The sequence below is a fragment of the Prosopis cineraria genome, unplaced genomic scaffold (assembly GCF_029017545.1).
Source record: "Prosopis cineraria cultivar Desert tree isolate PC_DT_omini unplaced genomic scaffold, ASM2901754v1 PC2, whole genome shotgun sequence".
NCBI classification, from domain to species: Eukaryota; Viridiplantae; Streptophyta; class Magnoliopsida; order Fabales; family Fabaceae; genus Prosopis; species Prosopis cineraria.
In genome coordinates, this window is record NW_026555333.1 from 5886899 (window position 1) to 5912094 (window position 25196).

Here is a 25196-nt window from a genome sequence, read left to right on the forward strand (position 1 = left end):
AACCCCGAGTTTGAGGGGGAATGTTAAAGCAATATAGAAGCCTAAAACTAGAAAGCCCAAACCAAAGGAAATTAAACAAAGCTGAGCCGTTTTTTTATCTGTACATTTTGTATATTATGTATTCTTTACATTTTGCATACGTGGCTTCAGCTAGTGTATTAAGGTTGTATTATCTGTCGATATAAGGAATACATGACTTTGAGGACTGCGTGCCTCTATTCACAATTTCTTTTTCTGTGTAAAATCTCATCTGTAAGAGGCTACTCAGGAAGCCAATACTTAGATTTAATTAGTTCCATCCAACAATTTACATTACTTAACTGGTTAATTAATTAATTAGCTTGAAAAGTACAATGTTTCGACAACAAAACCACTGATCTGTTCTATGAAGAACCGTGCGGTCATTATTGTTTAATGAAAGAAGCATCGGACAAGTACCGTACCGAGATGTTTATTTTTTTTTTACCAGCCCGTACAGGGACAGGTGAATCGATAACGGGGTACGTAAACACTCATTCTGGGCCCCACTCACCACCATCTCTTGCATCTGCCATAACCAAGCCTTGCGCCTCGTTCCTTATCACGGTGAGAAAGGAAGGACATCTCTTTTTCCTTCATATGGCCTTGGAAGATTCAATATACTCTCGGGGCTCTGTTTTCTCTGCATCGACCACAATAATATTCTCTGAGAAAGAATATATATTGTTTAACGTAAACAGAGTGCCAAAAGAGTGGCGGCTTTTGGAAAATAAGCTTTTTGTCAACAACAATATGATCATGATTCCCCTGCTTGTTTTTCCGACCGTCTCTTTCAGTGGATACTTTCTTTCTTTCTTCCAAGTATGCAACTTTCATTTCACGGACGAGGGTTTCAACTTTCCAAGGTTGTGGCCGGGCGCAGTGAAATTTCTCGGCACGGTGTGGAAAATTCATGACATTCCCTCTTTATTTTATGCCTAACCATTTACAATTTCGATTCAAATAAGGGAGACATAAGCAGACAACCCCATAGAAAATGCAAAATAAACATAGACGCGACGGTGTTGTGTTGCGGCCCCCCTCAAAGAAAAACCATAAGGGCATAGCTCAGAAACAAAGAAAACCAGAGAGATATAGCACAACCATTCAGAAAGGGGGGAAAAACAGGGCACTCAGTAATTCCAGAGCAAACTATTAAGGTTATTTATGATTCCACTCTCTGCAGGCACTGCTAGCTGATCAGCAACGTACCCATTACATTCTTCCATGCCCTGTAACCACGGTGGCTGGTACGTCCACGCATCAGATAAGGAATCCACGAGCACAAACTCCTGCCTTAACTCGCACGTCTCCTCACTTTTTTCCAAGCTTGGCAGCTCTATGATCTCGCTCAATTCCTCCGAACCACTGCACATTTCCATTGCCGAAACCAACGACGTCGTGGAAGATGATGACGACAATGTCGAGGGCGATGATGACGATGGCAAGTCAAACTGATCCATTTGAGCGGCTTTTGCTGCGGCAGCCTGAATATCGCGAGGAGAGACAGATGCTGGGCGGGGCAGGGAGCTTGCTAGTTGAGGGAAATTGAGAATGGCGGAATTCCCTTTGATGCTCAGGGCCGCGACGTCGTGTGCCCGTGCGGCCATTTCAGGGGTGGAGAATGTACCCAGCCATATGCGAGATTTCTTGCGTGGCTCGCGAATTTCAGAAACCCATTTGCCCCAACTACGCATCCGGACCCCACGATACACAGGATGTTTATTGGAGTCTCGATTGCGCTTTATCTTTGTTGACTCTGGGTCCTGAGATTTAGTCTGTGAGACAGGGTTTTTAAGAGCCCTGCTTGAAGGGGGCGATGATGGTGAATTTGGCGGAGAGGAGAAAGAGTTTGAGCTGCTCTCTGCTTCAGAATTCTGGGGTTCAACACTCATCGTCGGCAATGATTATTGGGATGGGAAGGGAGTTATGTTTTTCTATTTTTGAAGTTTCTGGTCTAGTGTACGGCCTACAGAGAATGAGGGATGGGTGAAAACACTAGATAGAAACAGAGAATAGAAGGGAGAAAGAGATTCTTAGCAAAGGGCATGCAAGTGAAAGTGATGAGCTTGTGCGTTATTCCCGTCACTTCCCCAATGAGTCATACAACACTTATAAAGGTTAACGGGGGACCCGCGAGAGAAATGGGTTGCTTTGCCAGTCCCAGTGTTACGATGGGTCCCCCCTCCACAGTACCTTCCTCGCGCCACGCAACTTTGAATTTTTCTGCATGCCCTGTTCTCAAATCAACCCCCCACAACAACTGGTTTCACCCCCATCACACTGTTTATTTATCCCCTACCAGCTGCCTTTCCTGCTCCATTATCAGCTCCTTTCGTTTTCTCCAATTTTCCTGTTTCCTCTTGCTACCATCTCCATTGAGCAAGTTATATATTATGATGCATCTCTCTCTGCAGGGAAGCAAATTTGGTAGGTGGAATGGTAGTATTAATGAAGATTAATAGCGACGCAACGAGCTCAACCTATCGCTGGTAGTGTCATGCTCGGACTTGAAACTTAGTTACTTATTTTTGGAATGAAAGACGGGCATGTTGTCCGGTATCTCTTCCTTTGGCATCACCTTGTTTTGATTTTATCGGTGGGCATTAAATATCACCATTAAGAATCTGAGGTTGTCAATTCTTTAGCCCCAACCTCCAACTCCCAACTTGTAACCCAAGGGTGATTCAACCATATATCGTGTTATGACCTCATCAATGTGTACCGCAGTTTTAAGTTGATTTATTGAACTGATTGAAAAAGGTGAATTCTGGGTATTCTACACATTATTCATCCAACCCAAGCATGTGTTTGCCTTAAAAGAAGGACGGGAAGAGAATGGATTAGATTATTGGACGCCTATTATCACCATAAATTTTTGCCACTCTTGTAAGGTCTAATCATCTCACCCTCTCCCTTGCTAGTGTCTTGAATGATGTAGAGAGTTTGGCGATCAGAAAACAACAAGATCTCTCTTAAATTTCTGGGTTCTAATTCACGTTTAAAAATGTTGCTATGGGGTGATTGTACAGCATACAAGCTGGTAGTAGTTGTATGGCTATTTCACAGTACGTCTCAGGCACCACATACAAGTCCCTCGTGGGTGGATGCTTGCCACGTGTACCATATGAACAGCAGTTAATCAGATCCTAATAAATGGACTAACCCCACATATCAAATCGACCTTACTCTGTATCATATTAATCAAGGGACCCTTTTCCTGTTAGGACTCGACACACTAAGTTTTGTGATATTCAGTACCAATTATTATAATTTTCGCGTTTCTCCACCATGCAATGATAAATCAGGCTACGAGTGGAAGCCAGTCCATACCTCAACATTACTGTTTCTGCTTCAATTATTATCATTATTTTTTTTTTTTTGCGAGATTGGTGTCTTGCTTTACTCTTTAAACTTTTCAGCGAGAAGCAGTCTCCGAGGTTCGTGCTATGGCTGCGCTCCGCTACAAAGCAGAGCAGCTCTGTTCTCTTTTTTCAATGGGTGCAGCAGCAGCCTTTCCGTGACTTTCGTCATCAAATTTTGCTCAGCGTCGACATCTCAGCACTCTGAAGCCACGAACCCGATAACCTGCATGCTAACATTCATCTCTATCTTTCCCTTCTCAGGTTTCCGTGAATTGATTGATTGATTTTTTTTTTTTTGGCCATCACATTAGCTTCACGCGACTGATTAATTAACGTGAGAATGAAGATAACTCTGTAAGACGTGCCTGCCAAAAGAGCTGTTGATGGATACTCATTGGGACCCACCGATGATTTGTCACTCTACAGGAATATTGTGGAATCTACCTACGAAAAATTGGCCGTATAAGGGTATGCTATGCTATGCGCTGCAGCTACAAAACGCCACAAGTCTACCACTAATATTTTGATCAACAAAACGATCAATCAAACTGGGCATCGAGACATCTGGGCGTATGTGCGGAAGAGTAAAAGGCCCGACAAGGCAAGTGTCATAAAAGATCCATTGAGTTCGTCGTACAGATGAGATTCTGTTCCACGATTCCTCCGGCCACATTGGGTTTGTGACTAGCTCCTATGAAACTAAATTATTATTAGGATCCATAATTAGATTGTTATATTAGATTGTTATTTGAGTGTATCACTTTAATCATCCGCGCAATAGAAGCTTGGTTCAATTCACTTCAACCTCGGGTATTGCATGCATGCAAATTTAAAAAAGGAAGTGTAAGCACTGTTGGTGACTTAATATAATCAGGCGGCGCGCTTTCCTAGATTGAAATGTTGAGATGAGTACTCAAATGAGGAAAGGAGAATCGTCACTCAAAAACGTGGCGGCACCGCCTTGCCATTAGTTCCGCATGTATTGCCCATACATGCGACTGCAAGATGTAGCAGGGTGTTCGACCAAATTAATTTCACGACCGGTCAGTGGGACCCCATCGCCCACTTAAAGATGGCAAAATACCTCATGCATAGTATGGCCAGTCAATGAGTCTGATGTTATCTCATGTCCCATTCACCTGCTAATGCTATTCAGATGCTCGTTGCAGCATCATACTTGGACTTTTGTATGCAGCTTTTGCCTCTGTGTTCATGCATACTGAGTGGGACCCCAAAGAAGAATGTTAATAAATGTATTTTTACCCTGCTACATGGGTTTTCCATTCCAATGTGTACTAATTCACGTCCATCAAAAGGTAATGCGAGCAAATAGCCAAGTACCACTATTTGAAGATTCTAATCCGAACAAAATGATTGATTAACTTCTGCTGTGCTTTGTTTCAATGGAATTAATTTATGCTTTTCTTCTGTTAATCCACCTCATTCTGTACGGCACACTGCGTACGAGTTTCTGAAGTATTTGATTTTGCATTTGCTGGAGTTGTAATGCGTAATGCAGTTGTTTAATTCCGATTGACCCTTCCTCTTGCTCAGGAACCCGCCTCCAGTTTTGTAACGATCCATCGAAAGGAACATTCAGAAGCCGAATGCAAATGCAGATGAGATGATCGGGGAATTAACAGTTTGCCACTTGTTTGATTAACTTTCACTTTGTCGGACAATTAAACTTGTGGTATTGATATGATATAACCAGTCGCACGCGATTGAATTTCCTCTTTAATTAACAGTCTAACAAATACTCGCGCACCGACCGGAACCGATTCTTGGGATTGATTGTCTTGAAGAAAGCGCATTTCGCACCTTCTTAGTAACGGATGCTTGAAATTAAGGGTATTCAGAAGTTTGGTTTGTTTTGATTTTGAAAAAAAAAAATCATATCAAATCAAACCATCAATTCAATTTTTTTAATCTAATTGGTTTAGTTTAGGTTTAGATCAAATTCAAATTTTTTTAAAATTATTTTTATAATCATCAATATATATTCATATTAACTGATAATTTTTAACTATTAATTATTATTTGTAATGAAAAAATCTCTTGAATATAAAAAATATTTTTAACAATTAATTAATATATTTAACTATTAAAAATTAATATATTATTTTTAAAAAACTTGATTATAAAATTAAAAAACTATCATAAACAATTGTAGATAATATTTAGGTAATTGTAATATATTTTGACTAATAATTTACAAATAATTAAACTTAAAAAAGGGAAAAAAACTAAGGCAAATTTGTTAAAATATATAATAAATATAATAAGGTTTAGTTTGATTTGGTTTAAGTTTCTAGAAGTAAAAACTTAAATTGAATCAAACTAATTAATTTTGCCAAAAAAAATCAAATCAAAGTTTATTCATAATTAATTTTCATTGATTCATGTCAATTTGATTTGATTTGATTTATGTTGTCGATTTAGATTTGTTTTGTATACTATATTGGCGCAAGAGACAACTTTACGAGACCAGGTTTTGTGCACAACTTTCGCTGAACTTCACAATAACGTCGGGCGGACACTTGATAACATCATTGAAAGCCCATTGAGAACGGTTCTAATTTCTGAACAAGAATATAATTTAAATGACATGCCTTTTTCATTGTCACGGACAACACAGTTATATACGGGTTATCTCCGTGAAATTTAATAAACTTATTTCACAATAATTCTGGAACCCTTGTATTGATAACACAGTAAATCTCCACCAACTTAGCAATCAGTACGGAAGAAAGACGTTGAGAAATTCATATTTATGCCAGACCTTCAAAGCAATTATACTGGATGAATCAACTTGAGCTTTATCTGTAACACTTATGCCGCAGTTATGGAGAAGACTCTGTTATACCAAACAGAATGAAGTGTCATGTGAAATATATCGTACTTGACAGGATTCGCATGCCAAAGGAAATGCTGCTGCACCTTTTTGACCCTCATCTGCATTCGAAGATAGGTCTTTATAGGGATGGAAAGCAGTATACTCTTCAAATTTGGAATGTCTTTCTCCAGCACAAAAACAGCAAAGGATTCCCAATTCAATACTTCAAAAAAAGGTGGCACAAAATTATCTGATATAATGACTGGAACACACTCGTAAAAGATGGCCTCCACAACTCTTGGACTGTTTACTTCATAGCCTTTAGCACATATGCAGTATTTACTGCTCTTCATGTAGTGGATGTAGTCCCTATTCCCCCTGGACTTGGGCAACTTCCCAAATATTTTCATGTCAGCATCTTTATTTTCCCAGTACTTCAACAGAATTGGCCTAACATACCCGTGCATACTCCCTGCAAAGAAGGCCAGATTTGGCCTTCTGGAAACTCGAAATCCCCCGAGGTCTTTCGTTGGGTTCCGAGAATTGATCACAAATGTTTCAGGAAGAGACACGTCCTTTCCAAACACAAACCCTTCTTTGACATCTGCATTGCACAGAGCTTTAATGCAATTAGACATGCCCTCCCTTGTTTCTGCAGGGGCCTGCATGTGTCGTGCAGGGAAGATGAATGAGATAGAATATATGTCTACTCTCTTATTGAATCTAAATGAAAAACGGTTGGTGGACCCGGCATATTGACTGTGAACTGGGATTAATTAAAAGGACAGAAAATATACCCAGTCATGGCAAGCAACTAGAAAATGATCAGCTCCTCGTGTTCTGTTCCAGAAGGGATACTTTCCCCCAATCGTGTCAACATAATTATTCAGATACTCGATTAAGTTCTTGTGACTATGTGAATTCTTTACATACAAAGCTTCCTCTAGCATTCGAGAACTAAATGGTAGGTAAAATAGGTGGGCTTTCTTTGGGTCTTCAGTAACAAATCTTTTATTAGCTTCCATCACTTTCATGAACCATCCCTCAGAAGCATATATTCCTGTCAGAAATGGTGAATGCAAAACGGGTCTTGCTCCTTCTCCATATACATGCACTTTGAGAGTCTCCTCCATTAATTCATAGCTCCTGAAATTAGATACATGACAATCAGAAAATTAAATGAATGGCTTAAAAGCACCATCATATATCCTGTTTCTTGCATCAGTGCAGCTACCTCTTTGCTTAGATCTTACGCAGAAACACAAATATATGTCAACTTAATGTTCATACAGAACTGTGTAATTTCAAGAATAAAATTTTTCCTCTCGAGGGTACTTCTAAATGTTTTAAATATCTAATAAAACCATGCCTCTTGAACAATGAAAAATTGTGGTATAGGGGAGCATATAGACTTGGATCATCCTTCACAATAGGTGCATTTTCAATCTCTGATCTGGCCTGCAACAGCTCTTGATCGACTGCAGAGGACCACAGCGGCCTCTAGAAAGAAATTAACAATACATATAAGAAGCCAACATAGCAACATGAAACGGCAGGAGCCCTCCGGCCAACTAAATTGAGAAAAACGAACGTTCAGTAAGTAATGTACCATAGAACGGTATGAGGCATGACTCTGAAGCAGTAACTTCTTCATTTCAGATATTGATGTTACTTCGGGAATTAGCTTATGAGAATCTTTATTGCTGATAGAGGAACTCTTGCCTTGTGCATTGTCATCATTTTGTAATGGCTTTAAGACTCCATCCTGTTTTGCTATGTTTTCTTTCTGAACTGAAGATATGTTTGACTTGGAATCAATTGATAATCCTGAAGTTGTATTATTTGGGTCCACTACTATTGGATGTTTGGGTTGCATTGCGGGAGGAAGGGACAGAGTATTAGTGTATGAACTTCTAGTATTTTGTGGTGATCTAGATGGAGCGTTTTCTTCTCTAGAACTGTGTGTCAAATTATTTGAACCCATGGTAAAATTATAAATGATGCGGTCAAACCTTCCTGCTTGCTTCTTTGCAGATCCATTGTCCGATTTCTTAATATTGTCCTCCCCAGGAACTTTGTAAGACTCATTAAGTATAGAAGATCTGTTTGATTCCACTTGGGGCTTCAAGACAAAACCAAAATTTGTAGCTGTTTTCTGTTCCTCAAAGGTGCTTGTGTTATTTGCCATCTCCAAGGCGTCTCCATTAGTAGAGTTTGGCTTAATCAAACTTGTCATTTTGTCAGATATTTCAGAATTAGACGGTGGTTGTGCAGTCTGATCGGGACTAGCTCCTGACTCTGGAATCTTACTGCTATGGAATACATTGAGTAGCACGTTACCATATGGAAGTTCAAAATACTGAAATGCCAGAATCAATGCGAATGTAAAGCTTATGAGCCATAACAATTTCTTTGTTTCCAGCTTAATCGAGGACAAACAATCTTGACCCATTTGCAGAAGTTATGCTCCTGTCAGTTCACTTCAATTAATCTTACCCACCTCTGCAGATTACACGAAAAACTCTGATCCAGTTAGAAAGACAGCATTTTCAAACCAAACAATGGGAAGAGGAACAGAAATTTCCCCTTTTTCCGTGGAACATTCTCTCAGTCCATTGCATGGAAAAATGAAAAAGAAACTTTGATTGGCTGCAAATATTGTAATCCAAAGGAAGAAAAGGCCTTAGAGAGGCTGCAAATATTGTAATTCAAGGAAAGAAAAGGCCTAAGAGATGTAGAAAGGAAACAGGGTAAGAAAAAGAAAAGAGCAACATGCAAATGAACCACAGCAGAGCAACCTTTCTGTCCCACACAGACAGGGATCAAAAGTCCAGAACGAAGTCGTGGTCCATCAAAATCCACCAAGCGTCAGCTTACCACGGACCAAATTACATGCAACACAAGAAAAAAGTTCGATTCTGGTGATGACTTTTGCTCCATGCAAAGTCGAACCCAAAAGACTGGCTAATCGGAAATTGCGGGCAATACTGCACTACCATCAATCGGCATTTTAAAAAGAAACAAGATTCTGGGAAGCATAGAGATGATCGAAAGAGAAAAAGAAAAACCAAGAGAGCTACGAAAACAAGATGACAAATAATTCAAGAACAGATAGCTCGAAGAGTCACCTGGTGGTAAAAGCAGGTTCTGAGAGGTGTAATTCATGCAGATTCAGAGAGATCAAACAGGATCCTTGCACTTTGCTTCTTTAGTTTAAGAAGGGAAAAACAAGAAAAATAACGTAGGTGACGGTGACGGCACAGAACACGCTCTTCGGTTCGTTAATTTGGCGATTATTGTGAAATAACGTGACAACATTGATTCATGTCTTTGAAGTGCTGAAGCTGAAGGCGAAGCAGAGACCCTTGTGGGTTCTGACAGAAATCCCACCGAGCTCAATGCCACGTTGCACCACCTCCAACCGCCACTTCACTGTCGCTCCCCCACCTCCCTTTTTTCAAAAACTCTTCCATGCACCTTTCCAATTCATAATTCCCTCCTCATTGTAAGACTGTAATACGTACCAGCATGTAAATTCTTATTTATTATTTAGGGAGAATTTCAATTGAGGGCCACATTTGCAACTTAATTACAGGTGAGTTTAAAAAAATTTTAAAATTTTAGTTTAATCCAAAAAAAAAGTCAAAAAAATTTTGACAATGAAAAGATTAAAATACCCTTCCCTTATTACTCAAAATTATAATTGTTAATTTCCTAATATGAATTTTAAATTACATGAATTGATATGTCAATCATTATATAAAACTTAATATCAGTTATTCAATCATAAGTAGTAACATCAGTTATTAAATTACTAACTTTACTTATTAATTTATTAACATTAATTGTAAATTATAATTTAATGTTAGTAAATTAATAAGTAAAGTTAGAAATCAACAAGTGGTGTTACTAATTGTTTGATAAACGGATATAATTTACAAGCGATATTAATCAATTAATAAGTAAAGTAAAAAAAATTAACAATGAGTGGTTTTACATAACAAATGAAATGTATTTTGATCTTTTTACTATCCAATTTTTTTTTGACTTTTCTCTTCTAAATTGAACTAGAATTTTAAAATTTTTCTCAATCCACATGTAATTAAGCAATTACAGTGGTCCTTAATTAAAATTCTCCCTATTATTTAAGTACTTCCTACTTATTATATATAATTAATTTACAAAAATTTCAAAATTAGTTAAATTAATTATTCATAAAAAATGTGTTTTGATTTCTTTAAAATATTCTCGTTAATCATTCATCTTGAAAACTGCCTTATCCATAAAATTTCCCTTTATAATATGTGCTATTAAAAAGATATTTTGAGAGGGACATCATAAATTTATGAAATAAAGTGGATTGAGATTTTACATTTAAAATTAAAAAAAACCTTTAAATAGCACTTGGGCAAATAGAGTAAAACACTTTTAGTAAGCTCTACCATCAATTGACCTATTATTGTACTATTTTTATTTAATTTTAAATACAATAATAATAATACAAGACATTGAAAAATTTGGCCGTTAGGTCTATAGATTTTTCAATGGGAAAGGCGTTGATATTTAGTATTTGATTTTACTTTTAATAGAAAAACACCTATATGGGCAATGAAGAAAATAAAATCAATCAATATTTATATTAATATTAAGCTAAAATATGATATTTATACAGGTCCCTATATTTGTAAGCTATGAAGTGAGTGAACATTGAATAATGCTTGCCTAATTAATGAAATATATATTCCCTCCATTTAAAAATATAAAGTATTTTTAACTAAATCTTATCTTTAATAAAATAAATACCTACTTTCAAACTAACTCTATTTTTTTATATTTACCCTTATTAAACACTCTACAAAAAATATAAAGCAATAGAGACACTTTTAAAAAAAAGACAATGATTATAACTTGAAAGATTAAAAATGCCTTATATTTTTACACATTCAAGTCCTCAAAAAATATCTTATATTTTTGAACAGAAAGAGTAATTATTTGGACTTTTCCACTTTACAAATTAAATACCATGTATACAATTTTGAATTTTCAGAACCCAGGTTGTTTTGTAAAAATGTTAACTACCTGGTATTGAAATTATAGAAATAAGGGAGAATGATATCGGAATCCCAAAATAAGAAATTTATGATAGTTAAATCTAGCATACAATTTTATGAAAAATTAATTACAAATATTGATTTAGATAATTTTAAATTTAAGATTTTTAATTGCAAGTAAAATTTTACTCCATTGAATCTTATTTATAAAGTAGAGAGAGAATTTTTTTTATCTTATTTATAAGTTACCTCATCAAATTTTTAACACAATTTTCTCCTTTTAATTTTTAATTTTTATCTTTATCTTCAACACAAATTTAAGAGTTTATTATCTTTACTTAATAACTATATTATTTTAATTTTTTTTATGGAGGCTCAAAACTATTGACAGCCCGTTTAAGCAACCATGGCCCTCACTGTTTGAAAAAAAATATAATGAAATGAATTAAAGAAATAAAAATAAAAATAAATTAAAATAATATATAATCTCAATCCGCTTTATTTCATAAATTTATAATGTCTCTCTCAAAATGTCTTATTTGGATTGAGATTTTACATTTAAAATTAAAATATCTTATTAATAGCTTATATTAAAGGGAAATTTTATGGATAAGGCAGTTTTCAAGATGAATGATTAACGAGAATATTTTAAAGAAATCAACACACATTTTTGATGAATAATTAATTTAACTAATTTTGAAATTTTTGTAAACTAATTATATATAAAAAGTAGGAAGTACTTAAATAATAGAGAGAGTTTCATGACTATATCCGTATCACATTAGTTACCACCCGCAAGCAACTACTCTCTGGTATCTCTTTTCTTGCATGAATTAATTTACAATAAGATAATACATTACGTAGTGGTTTTGAGGGGGAAGTGCAACCTTACACGGGCAAAATTACATATTTGGGATGTAAAATTTAGAACCTTGCTCCTTCTATTTTTAGAATTTTGAACTTCATAGACTCAATAAAGATATTTAGATTCAAAAAATTTCTAGTATATAATATTTTAGATTCATTAGACATATTATTTAAAAAATACCTCAAATAGTTGTTTATTTTATAATAAAATTCAACCCCAACAAAGTATGCATAATTTTATAATAATAGTTTTCTTTCCTTTTAAATATAAACTCTATAGCAATCTTCTTAACATGATTTTAGCCAAAAAAACCTCCATATAATTTCTCAAATAAAAATATACGTAATTTTACTTATGTCATATTATATATGTGTGTACATTAATGTAATTACTTTTTAAATTCATCATATTATGTTCCTAACCCTAGATCTTGGCTCCATTGTTAATATTGTTCTTTCCTTATTATGAATATGGTTGACCTATCACTGGTTTACATTTTTGATATTTTGTGTTTGACTTTGTTTCTTTTTTTATCCATTTGATTCTTGCATCATTCTCAGCAACCAGACAAAGCCTTAACATTTATAGTAATTGTTAAGGTAATTCCTTATATGTCATATTATTTATTGGCATTATTTAGGATATTTAGGGATTTAATTATCAGAACTAGCTGCGACAATTAAACCCTTAAAAGAAGGAAATTTCACCGAAGAAATAATTCATGCAGGTGGTAACTAATGTGATGCGGGCATAGTCATGAAACTCTATATATATATATATATTTTTTTTTTTTTTTCTTGTAGGAGAGTGAAGCATGAAGTCAAAACTCAATTAACCTATCGTGATGGGGAAGCAAACAAGGCTGTCAAAAGTCAAAACTCAATAGGCAATAGATACAAGTCTACAACTTATGATTTCAAGTATAACATGCCTTGTGTTTTTTCTTCAATTTAAAATATTGGTAGGGTTAGAGTTAAAAAATGGGCAGGCTTAATCCTTAAGCTCAGTTTTTTATTTTTCACTTTTTTTTAATGCTCAACTCTTATTTAAAGGGTTTAAGCTAAGCCTGTAAGCTTGTTCTGGAAAAACAAAAAAATAAAATAAAATTAAGAATTGTAAATTAATTAAAATATTTTAAAATTAAAAAAATAAAATTTTTATAATCTTTTAAAAATTAAACAACACACATTTCGAAGTTTAGTAAGAAAATTCAAATCTTGATTAAAAAAATAATTAATTTTTTATAAATATACAAATATAATAATTATAAAAAATAAAAAATATCAAAAAATTTGTATTGTACTTTGATATTTATTAAATTATATTAAATTAATTTTAAAATAAATTAAAATTAATAATAATATAACGCCGGTAGGATTAGGGCTTTAGGCGAACAGGTCCTTTTTGGTTTCAAACACATGTTTTATTAAAAAAATTAATAATAATATAATAGGACTTGAAAGGTCGTCCGGGTCCAAGCTTTTTTTATAGGGCTTATCAAGACCAAACTTTCAAACTTAGTTACTTTAAAAAAAATTAATTTTTAAAGTCCAAATTTCTATTTAAACAGGGCATCCAAATTTCAGGCTCAGCCCTTCGACTCTAGTGGGAGTACACACAGATAGAATGAAAATCGTACTAAATCATATTCGGACCACTCCAAGTGCCAAAAAAAAAAAAGGAATTAAAACAATACTTTGACATATATATATATATATATATATATATATATATATTAGATGCACATACCGCATGACACTGCATTCATGTGTGAATATGGCATCGCGGGTTAGTTTTCCCAGTAAACCTTATCTTTGATACTAAGTCACTAGCAGTACTGGTTGAATTTCAGACCCCTCATCTTTACTCCTTTGATGATTTTATTTACAAGGCACTTCCACTATGTTTTAACTGAACTAAAAAAAATCTTAAAACTCTTTAATTTTATCTAAAAATTTAATAATTTCTTAAATTTGCACTTGTTAAATATATATATTTTACAATATTTTTTATTTCTTTAACATTTAATGGAGGTCAAATAAAAAAATTGTGATGAAAATTTAATGAGGAGACTTATAAATAAAATAAAAAAATTTCTCTCTCTCTCTATCTTATAAATAGGATTAGAGGGAGTACATCTGCAAGTTTTGGCATTAAATAACTGAAAGGAATAATTAAGAAATGGAAACTTGCATGTGTATGGCATTGCCAGTGAAATGCTCCATTTCCTTAATTTGAAAGCAAGGAATAATCATTGATATATCATTTCTCATGGAATTTCGCCAACAGTTTCACCTCAAAATAAAGCTGGATATCCTCTCATTTATTTTCTCATCAATTACTACGCAGGACGAAATAAATAACATGGATTGAATAGTATTGGCATGAAAACTATAAGTATTGGCATTATTTTATCTTAATGTTTGAATGAGAAGGGCATCAATTAGTATGCTTGTTTTCTGAGAATGGGATCAGATTGCTGGCTTGAACTGTTATTTGTCTCGTCTGTCTTTGTCGTTGTTGAATTTCCTATAAAAGGTATCTTTGCCCTCGGAACCCTTCAACTACTCTTGATTGGCCAAAGGAAAAGTAACGTAAATATATAGGGAATAAGTTTACAGAATTGTGACATTTATTATATTTTATTATTTAATTACATGGCCTATTTTATTTTTATAATAAAGATACGAGAATATTTCTCGCGGCATTTTCAAGTGATTCTCAATGCTCCTAACTCTTTGGTACAACTTGATGTTTATACATATTCTTTAGAGCAAGTGATTGATTAAGTTTCAATCTTTCTAATTTTTAATTGACATTATTTAGAAATAAATTAAGTACATGATCTGTAAGATCTATTTAAATGATAAATTTAATATCAACGTGTAAGTCATCAAATTAAATCAATATACTCACTTAGTACTATTTTTTAAATTTTTTTAAAAAATAAAGCTTCATTAATAATGATTATTTCTATATTACCTTTCATTATTTTACGTTTTAAATAAATTTTCTTCCCTTATCTTTTATTAATGAAAAGTATTTTTTAAAATTTATAAAAAATTAAGATTGTAAATTGTATTTAATCAGCTTCATTGACATGTGTTAATTTTACTAAAAATATTTTATAAATTGAAATGGAAGAATATATATATATATATATATATATAAATTATACAAGAAATCACGCTCCTCTCCTCTCGTAAACTATTAACAGACTCCATGCTAGAGCATGGATGCAGTCCAATTATAAATAAAAAGTAAAAACCCATCTCTGTCGTACAATTAGAATTGAATTTATAACCTTGTTGGGTATTTTTTATTGCTTTTATCAAGAAAGTAGCCTTTATTTTCTAAAGGCCTAGGTCCCACATTATTGCGGACATAAGATATATGTGAACGAATAACTGGGAGCAAAGGGATGAAACTAAAGGAGAAAGAAATGACAACTTCAGATATGGCCTTAGCAGTGAACTGCTGCATTTATCAGAGAAAACCAGCCGTCCCCGACAGTTTCGATCACCCCAAAAACCCACTATCCTGTGTGTTCAAGGTAAAATATTAAACGAGTCTTCTACATTTTCTTGATCAGTTCCGTATATTATGAATTTCAGAATGAGAGCGATGCAATGTTAATATGGTGCTGGTGGTTACTGAGCAGGCTATTTTGAGAGGATTTCAAGGTCCAATATTGCAAACCATAAAAGAGAAAGGTACTAATTTAATGGACGCTTTTGTGGACTCCGCCTTTGAATTTATCGACCAGCCATTGCTTCCATCGCAGGTATATATAACATCATTTTGAAGCCCTAGAACTTCTCTCGATTCTTGTTCTTCCTGATCGAAGTATGTGTTGTGTGGGTGCAGATTAACTTCTCTCCGGTGGAAGAACTGGGGGAAGCAGTAGCAATTACCAGCATCGAAGGCCAAGCTCCAGATGGCGTCTACATTAGAAACGGCCTCTCTTCACTCTTTTCAACCTCTCTTCCATTCACTCCCACATTTGTAAACGATTCATATGCATAGGATATTCTCTTTGTTTCACAATGATAAATAATAATTAAGCAAGGCAAAAACAACGATGCTTGTGGATAACATGTAACATGCACGTGCATTATATATGTATCATATGTGTTTTTTCTTTCCCCAGGATCAAATCCACTTTTTGGAGAACTGAAGTCAATTAAGTCTGTGTTTGGAAGGTCGAGTGACACTTGGGCGGAGGGAGAAGGAATGCTTCATGCTCTATATTTTAGAAAAGGGAGTGATGGCAGCAGGACTGTGTTGTACAATAGCAAACACGTTGAAACTGATACTTTCCTGTTCGAAAGAAACAGCAACGAGCGAGCTTTTCTCCCTGCTGTATATGGCGATTCACTAGCTATTTTATCTGCCATTCTTCTAAATTCGGTCAGTATGTCAATTAATGTCATAAATATTCAAAAGAATTGTGGGCTTATTGTATTATACAACTATTACAATAGCAAAGATATCATAAAATTTGTAGTTAGTTTTCCCTCACCCAAGGAGTCAAAGTAAGTTGGCTCTAATAATAGTATCTGTTACATTGGAGTCTCAACGTCAGTCTTGGCTCAGCTAAAACTGAAAAATATAAAACCCACGCACACAGGTTGTAAGTTTCGTCTTAAAAAGTTGTGTCAGTTACTCCGTAAGAGATGGATTTGAATGCGAATTACGCAGCTGAGAACTCATTAGTAACACGAGCGTGTTCGAGCATGCGGGGAAGTTCTACTCAATCGCCGAAAATGACTTACCTCGAGAGATTGACATCTTCACTCTGCAACTGGAATGTCGGTGAAGCCTGGAAGCGACCTTTCACCAGCCACCCAAATGTTCCTCCTTTATACGCCCCCATGCACGCTCGTGTTTATAACCTTCTTCACAATTGCTAGAGTTTGAACCAAAAAATGTATAGTAGCTCGATAGGGTTGTTAATGAAACCACGTCATTTCTATGCTTATGTGTGCAATTGCTAGTGTTTAATGAATATGTCTGATGGCATTATTACAGAAAGCTCCAGGTACAGGGGAGCTGGTTACGTGTGGGTTTGACCCGACTAAACCTTAAAATGAGATTGGGATAATTTCTGGTACAGTGTTTTACTACTTCCTATAGAAATGTTGGCCGTCGTGAATATGTATGTGTGTCCCAGTGTGTACGTGCACGAGTGCACTTCCATGGGTTTGCGGGCGCATGCAGCTTTTGACTTTGTTAAAGCTGATGGAACCAGAATGATCCATAAAGTGGATATCAACTTAGAGAGGTGCAGTTTTTGCCATGAGATAGGGGTCACACAGAGGTAGCCTATAAAATTATCCATTCACCTACTCAACATGTAATTTAATTACCACGACCATGAATTTCAGGACGTTAATTCGTCTGTGGAGGTACAATGTGATCATGGATTTCCCTCTAATCATAGGTCTCAAGAGGCTACTTAGAATAGGCCCGTGAGTACATATCCTTCTCACTATATTACAAAAAACTCTGCGCAGAGCATTATGCAAACAATTTGCGTTTCACCAGCCAATTAATCTTATCCTAAAAAGAAAAAAACAACCCTGCACGTGACATGGGTTCTTCATGGACATACAGATTAATCAAGTATTATAAGAAGCAATATGCAAGGATTGGGGTAATGCCTCGCTATGGTGATGCAGACTGAATCAAGTGGTTTGTGGTGGAGAATAATTTCACATTCCACATATTCAATTCATTTGAGGATGCTGATGAGGTAATTTTCTTCCAAAAGTAATATTTCGAGCTTTCGAAATTTCCTACAGATATATGAATTGAAGGGCCACCCAAAAGTCTCGAATAATTATGTTGTCACAGGTCGTGTTGTGGGGCTGCAGAGCTCATGATGCAGTATTTCCAGAACCTAAAAAGGGTTGGAGTACATTTAAGTTTCCTTACTGTTATGAATTGGCGACTAAACATGAGAAGTGGGAAGGTCAAGGAGAGACGTCCAAGTGGAGAACAACATGCAATGGATTTTCCAATGATCAATACAAAGTTTACACGTGTCAAGAACAGATTCGGATACGCCCAGATGGTTGATCGCACTGCTACGTTTATTGCGGGCAAGTTTCAGCTCTCCTCTTGAAGAGTTCGAGCCACCCTTGATTTCATTATACGTATATATATGATCACAATATGATATGGTTTAGTTTCCCGTGCTTACTAAGGCAAACTTAAGTATGGAGGTATAGCGAAGTTATATTTTGAAGAACCTTGTGCTGAAGTGTCCGCAGTAAGACGTGACTCTGCTGGCATTCTAGACTAATTTTCAGATAATAATATAATCATCATACCTAAATTTTGCAATACAGAGGAACGAAAAACTTGAAGAGGTGATAAGAGTGAAACGTCACATGTTTGAGAAGAATGTATACTGCACTGGAGCCACCTTCGTCCCAAAAGATGGTGGCGTCGAGGAAGATGATGTTTGGGTCATCACTTTTGTTCACCATGAAGACACCGACACGTCTCAAGTGCGTAGGTTAATTAAAATTATTACTGAGAAGCATAACAATTAATAATTAACCTCCTCTTCCCCCTAAATTTTGCAGGTTTGTATAATTGATGCGCACAAATTTTCTAAGGAGCCAAGTGACATAATAGCAATGCCTTGCTGAGTTCCATATGGGTTTCACGGAGCTTTCATGTCAATCTCATTTTAGAAATTCAAAGTAGGCTGGCTTTCTATTGCTGGTATATTGCGAGTTCGACATGCATAAATGTGCATATTTCTTGTTGCAAGTTGAGTTCTTCTTTTCATGTCCTTCATCGTTCTAGTAGTCTCTCTCCCCTTGCACTTTTATAGTACATGAGAACAAGCTAAGGGTCAAGGAATCGTCCAATGCATATGAACAAAAACACTTTGTAAGTTGCCACGTACCTCAACCTACTTAACCGTTAGAGCAGGTAATATAACTATTGAAGTGAGTGAGGATAATAAAGAAATTGAACCAACAACGCTGTTTCAACAAGTGTTGATGGTGATCGCCGACAGGGACCGCATGTCACTTAAAGGAACCGTGTTTGTCAAGTAGCTATTATTTAAGGGAAATCGGTGGGCCTCGATGAATTCACTCCAATCCTGCTAGTCAAATATTCCTTACTTGTTGTCCAGCACAAGGACTCTATAAACCAACAAACATATAGAGCTTCCTCTGTGGGACTAACCTGGTAATTAAATAAGGAAGAAAAAAAATCAAATGAAACCCTTTGAAATGGTCTCACACGCTGTTCGAATAGAACTCTATAAATATATGGGGAAAATTCTAGAGATGATAAGTAACGGCAAGATCTCCAGAAGATGTGTGAAAAATTGTGTGGCCATCCATTTATTAACTGTTAGGGGGTGTTTATGTTTTCTTCTTTCTTCTCGAATGTTGAAGGCTTGAAGCCCAAGACCCCACTCCCATCCGTTTAAGCACAGAGATGATATTAGTTGTTCTCCCCATGTTATTTACGATAATATGTGCACTGATTGCTTATATTAAGTTATGTCGAACCAGTTCCTTTGAGCTTCTGAACCAAAACATCCATCACCAGAACTTGGTTCGATCAGAGCAGTCCAGATTTCATGGGACTGCAAAGCAAGTGATCAGAGCCCTCCCTATGTTTGAGCCTTCTTCGCTCGAAGGATCATACGTTGTTTGCCTGTCGAAATTCGAGAACAGCGAAAGTGATGACTCTCGATATTTTGCTGGGTTTATTCGTGTTTATGATACGATTGAAAGTTATTTCTTTAAATTTATTAACAAAAATATGATTATGTCTGAGAATGTGACTAAAGTTATAGGATCAATTCTAACATTAATTATAGGTTTTTTGCATGTAGGAGGACCCAATTTATGAGCCTAAAGGTAAAAATTTTGAAACTCAAGTCTTAGAAGATGAATATAAAAAAAAAAAAAAACTGCATAAATCATATTCACTATAGCAAAAGCATGTAAGCTTAAATTTTAGCACAACACACAACTTTGATCTTCAATGAATCTTAAGATTTTGGGAACTTCATTTTTTAGCCATCTTCATTACCCGCAATTGCAAAACATCCACATGGAGGAAAAAGAACCAAAGAAAGGTTGGAGAAACTTCAATTTATTGGGAAATAAGGGGTTTACCTCAAGATTGCTTTGATTAAGCATTTCTTCTCCTTCTTCTTTTTACTTTGATATATCTATTGTTGATATTTGCTATCATTAGGGCCATGAGTGACTCATTTTCTCTTAATTTAGGGTGGCTAGCTATGAATTAATTCTTAGATTAGAGCATGTTTGAATTATTTATTAAAATTAATATATATTAGCTTTGTTTATTTAATCTTGTGTTTATTTATCTATTTAATTTTTGGCGATCATTGAATGTGAATTTGGGAGTTTGTGTTTTGCTTTGAAAAAAATCTAAATTAAACCATTAGATTGAGTAATATAGGATTATAATTTATTTTAATTTGCCAATGGATATATTAGAGTAGATGTATGCTTTTTGCCTCTGAAGTATTTGTGTTAGGAATAGCATATTTAATTCAAGAGAGAGTTATAATTAATCAAAAAATAATTTTTTATATTAATACTATAGATTAACAAATTGATATTAAGCGCATTAAATTAGGTAATTGTATGCTCTATGAATTGAAAATGGAAGTAGCCACCTTAAGTTGTCTTGAATATTTGTGGTTGTTAGAACTTTAATTTTAGTTCATTTATATAACTTTAATTTCTTATTTTGCAAAATCAAAATCAAATTTTGTTTTGACCAACTTAAATAAAAATAAAAAATTTATTACTTAATTGTCAATTAACTGAATAATTTGTGATCACAATCTTAATTTATCATGTACTATTTGTATGATCTTGTAGAACATATTTGTGTGGATCAAAAAACTCCTAGAGTACATTCACTATACAGGACTCAAGAAGTGAGATTGGGTAATGCCAAGTTTTTATGTTTGATATGTAGAAATGGAAAATTTATTCCCAAGTCCAAACTCATCTAAGTGGGAATACCTAGTACTACCTCCCCTTAGGTATTGAAAAAGCAATCCCAAGATTGAAAAGTTGTAGACCAAATTGCCCTTCAATCTATGCCCTTCCCCTGTCAAGTGGTCTCCACCTCTATTGTCGACGGTGATATTGCACCCCTTACTCGGTAACGTTCAATCTTCCACCCATGCCTACATCTCCCTCACATCTCAAGTTTGGTCCTTGCGTCCTAGATTTGCAACTGCCATCTTCAATCATCGTCTTGTGTCTTAAATCTGCAATCCATTTTTGTAATGTCTACCTTAATATTACCAAAACATTACTCAAACACATCATTTTGATAACAGGGATTAATTAAAATTCCTAAATAAAATTATCACAATGCAAAGGTTTAGAAATATATAGTTTAAAATATTGAAATCTCAAGAAAATCCTTTTTAAAAAGCCTTTTAAGCTTAAACTATAGTTTAAAACAAATTACAAGAGATAGTAGAAGTAAAAAAAGTCGAATAACTAATCAAACAAGCACTAAAAGAGGCATTTTTTATGGCTTAAAAAGTGACCCATTAGTTACAACGCAAGTATGGTCCGCCATGGTGGATAACGCAAAGAACCTAAGGTTCTTGTTGTGCAATGTGTCATGATGTTGTTGTCATGACAATACTCTAGATCTAGCTTTTAGAGCTTGCCATTTCACCATTTAAAGTCCGATTGAGTGGTTCAAGTATTCACACATAGCTCTTAGGGCCCTCTAGTTATTGGCACTGGTCTCACACCTAAATATTCAACCAGTTAACAGTTGAACACCCAAATTTAAAATGATCTATTTTCAACCCATCTCACACATAAGGGTGTCCAAAACTTACAACCTAGTGCCAATAGCTTTAAAACCACTTAGATTAACTTAAATAGATCATACACAACTTGATAAACCAATTATATCATAACAACAACCATATATACATAATTTAGCTACTAAAACCCCAATTTCACATCAATATTAAGGGGTAATAATATTATCTCAAATACCTATTTTGGCCAACCATACATGCAAAACATTACAAGATTATCACTTGAACTAATATCTTAACCTCAGACAAATATTTCAACATAAATACATCATTCTAGATTTAAATACATACTCATACATCTCAATTCTCATGCAAGTGAATACAAAACAAGGAGTGTTCTTAAGTTGGCATAGATTTTCGTAAGCTATTCGTTACAATATCAAAACATAAAAGGGAAGAGCTGTACAAACGAAACTTTTCACTCCTCATTAAACCTTTTCTTCTCTTTGTCTTTATTGGAGCCCTCCCCTGTAAAATATAAGTACGGAATAAAATAAATATCTTAGTAATAGAATAATTCACAACTATCAATTAACATGCATAATTATAAGTAAGTAAAGCTTATGTAGGTAAAAATATCCGTTTAGCATGTTCAAACATAACATTTCCATAATCATATGTCATTTCTACTGTAGCATGATTATTTTACCATCTGAGTCTCTATATCATACCGACTAAAACTAAAGGTTCTATTGAATCAAGCGGATATACATAATGGCTCGAGCTTACTTTTAGTAGTAGAATCACCCAACCAAAGGTGTCCTATCCTACTTACTGACTATAATTTCCCCATATCATACAAGATTTAGGGTGTCATTACTCTAATATCATATCACATTGATGCCAAGGAACATAAATCTCCAACACCATACCTCACATGGGTACTAGGGAGATAATCTTTAATAACGTACCTTACTAGGTAATAAGAAGATACGTGTCATACGGGCTTTCACTATAGTTTCCTACGGGTAAACTCCTACCCCTTATCATGATCATACTCTCGCTTCTCATAATTATCACATACTTGTATCAAAATCACAAATTACTCATATAAGAAACTTTCACAAATTCATTATTTTTAAATTATTTCAAATGCATGCAAACATTTAATCAAATAGAGTAAATTATTCCATTACCTTAACCTTTTTTCACAAAAAGGGTTGCCCTAGTCTAACGTTTTCTCTACACGGTCTACACGTGTAACAACACTCGAGTAATACTTAACCTACATGATTAAGCGATAATTGTCAATTATTACTTTAATTAAACCCTTAAGTCACTAGATTTCAGGTATCCATTATACCCAGAGATCTCATTTTATTAACTTTAACTCTTTCAACACACTCTATTAATCTCATTTAGCACCCAAACACACTAATATCACTAATCATTCACCCGTATTATTTTAAAACTTTCAATTTTTACTTAGGGCTTGTCTAACCTTAATCAAAAATTTTAAGTCACTATAAAACTCATAAATATAGGTTTAAAAACTTGATTCAACTCTCTAAGACCTTAACTAAGCCAATGGGTTTGGACAAAGTTTAAGGAGAGACGAAATTAAGCCCTAATCATACCCAAAACTACTAAGAATTCACATAGAAGATAAGAGAGAGGAATAGGAGGCTTATCCAATGGTGATTTTTGCTCAAAATGCTCTTGAAATGCTCTCAAGATAAAGCCTTAACAAACCCTAAAGTCCTCCTCCTTCATCTCTCTTTCGTTTCTTTCTTTTTCTCCTTTAAAATTAGACATATTTCGTGTTTAGTTTAAATGCTAGAAATTGGTTATGCATCGCCATACGTGGGACAGCAAGTGTCATATGCCATTTTGTCCTCAATTTGAGCCCAATTGATCTGTACATGATCTGAGTTCATTTTCAAGGCTGTATAAAGGTCTAATAACTTTATTAGTGTTCAAAAATACCATTAATTTATAAATCACACATTTTGACCAAGTTATCCTTCTTAAACACTCAACATTTCAAGTTAAAAACTTATGATGTTACAATTTGTACTTGAGCATCTAGGCAATCAAACAAGGCAATGAGAGGCAGAGTTGTAACAACTTTCTCCTTCCTTCTCTTCCACCTTCTCCTCCTTCACCCTCTCCTTTGGCTTCCCCACATCCATCGCTAAGTAGTTCCACCAAATTATTCGTCTTCTTGAAAATCAGCTCCGATCCGAAGTGCAAAGCCCCAGAGGCTTGATCTTGCTAAGGTAGTAAAGCTGCATTATGAGATTTTGAGTATTTGCAAGGAATATGAGCATATGGGTATTGATGTTGTTGATGAAGAATTCAATTGGGTGAGAGAAGCTGGAGATCAATTGAGAAATGAGGGTATGAAAGAACAGAAAAGAGGAATGGAAGAGTTTGATATCATCTTCTTCCTCTCCTAAATTGTGTGGTGGTTGTTCATCTTCATCCTCAATTGTGCATTTTTTTATTAATACCAAGGGGCATTATGGCATTTTGTTGATTTTTGATGGATTATTAAAAAAACTAATGCAAGTATTCCACTCAAATATTATTTTATATTAAACATATTTTTAAAATTTCAATCTCAATCTTAATCTCTCAAAATTCATACCTAGGTAGCAAACAAGGCCTTAGGTTGCTCCCAAAATGCAAGCAGGCTTTCCACATGAATTGCATGGACACGTGGCTTGAAGGTCACTCTACCTGCCCCTCTGCGGGTGCAGGATAGACCCACGGGATGTCAAGAACTTTATTCCTCAATCAGCTCAAGGTTCCTGAGAGTCCCTTCCAATTTAACAGAGGAACCAAATCTCAAAATCTTCGTGCAGAGAGTGCAATCCCGTCCAGGGTCATCGAGAATCAACTCCGGGAAAGGCTCATGGAAAGTTTTTTTTGGGGGGGAGGGTAAGGAAGAAGAACTACTCATTGGTAATGGTGAAAATGGGGAAATTCTGCACAAGTGCAATCACAAAATAGTCATTTTAGGATTTGCAGAGCTGGTGGAGTGATATTACTGCGACGGATTTGGTATTTTTCAACTCGGAAATGCTGAGTGTTATGTCGAGCAGAGGGTTCCTTGCCTCAGAATCTGCCAATGATGAATGGTCACGAAGGATTTCAAACCTTTCATCTACTTCCAACGAGGAACAGAACTCGTATAAGAAACTGAATTGGGATGATATCAATGTCTGAGATTACAATTGTTCCAAGG

The 25196-nt window shown here is 35.0% G+C and overlaps 2 protein-coding genes and 1 pseudogene across 2 annotated transcripts; 1 reads left to right on the forward strand and 2 right to left on the reverse strand.

Annotated features, from left to right (window-relative positions):
- Window positions 1-1128: 1128 nt before the first annotated feature.
- LOC129301866 (ethylene-responsive transcription factor TINY-like) lies at window positions 1129-2135 on the reverse strand. The gene has a single exon (XM_054940480.1). It carries the CDS (start codon window positions 1911-1913, stop codon window positions 1152-1154), a length of 762 nt encoding a protein of 253 aa, XP_054796455.1. The 5' UTR covers window positions 1914-2135; the 3' UTR covers window positions 1129-1151.
- A 3869-nt stretch (window positions 2136-6004) lies between these two features.
- LOC129301867 (probable glycosyltransferase At5g03795) lies at window positions 6005-9489 on the reverse strand. The gene is made up of 5 exons (XM_054940481.1): window positions 9348-9489; window positions 7829-8721; window positions 7589-7719; window positions 7017-7365; window positions 6005-6881 (listed from the first exon to the last, which is right to left on the reverse strand). The coding sequence occupies exons 2-5, from the start codon at window positions 8669-8671 to the stop codon at window positions 6216-6218; spliced, it is 1989 nt and encodes a 662-aa protein (XP_054796456.1). The 5' UTR covers window positions 8672-8721; window positions 9348-9489; the 3' UTR covers window positions 6005-6215.
- A 6075-nt stretch (window positions 9490-15564) lies between these two features.
- Window positions 15565-24405, forward strand: LOC129302006 (carotenoid 9,10(9',10')-cleavage dioxygenase 1-like; annotated as a pseudogene).
- The last annotated feature ends 791 nt before the right edge of the window (window positions 24406-25196 follow it).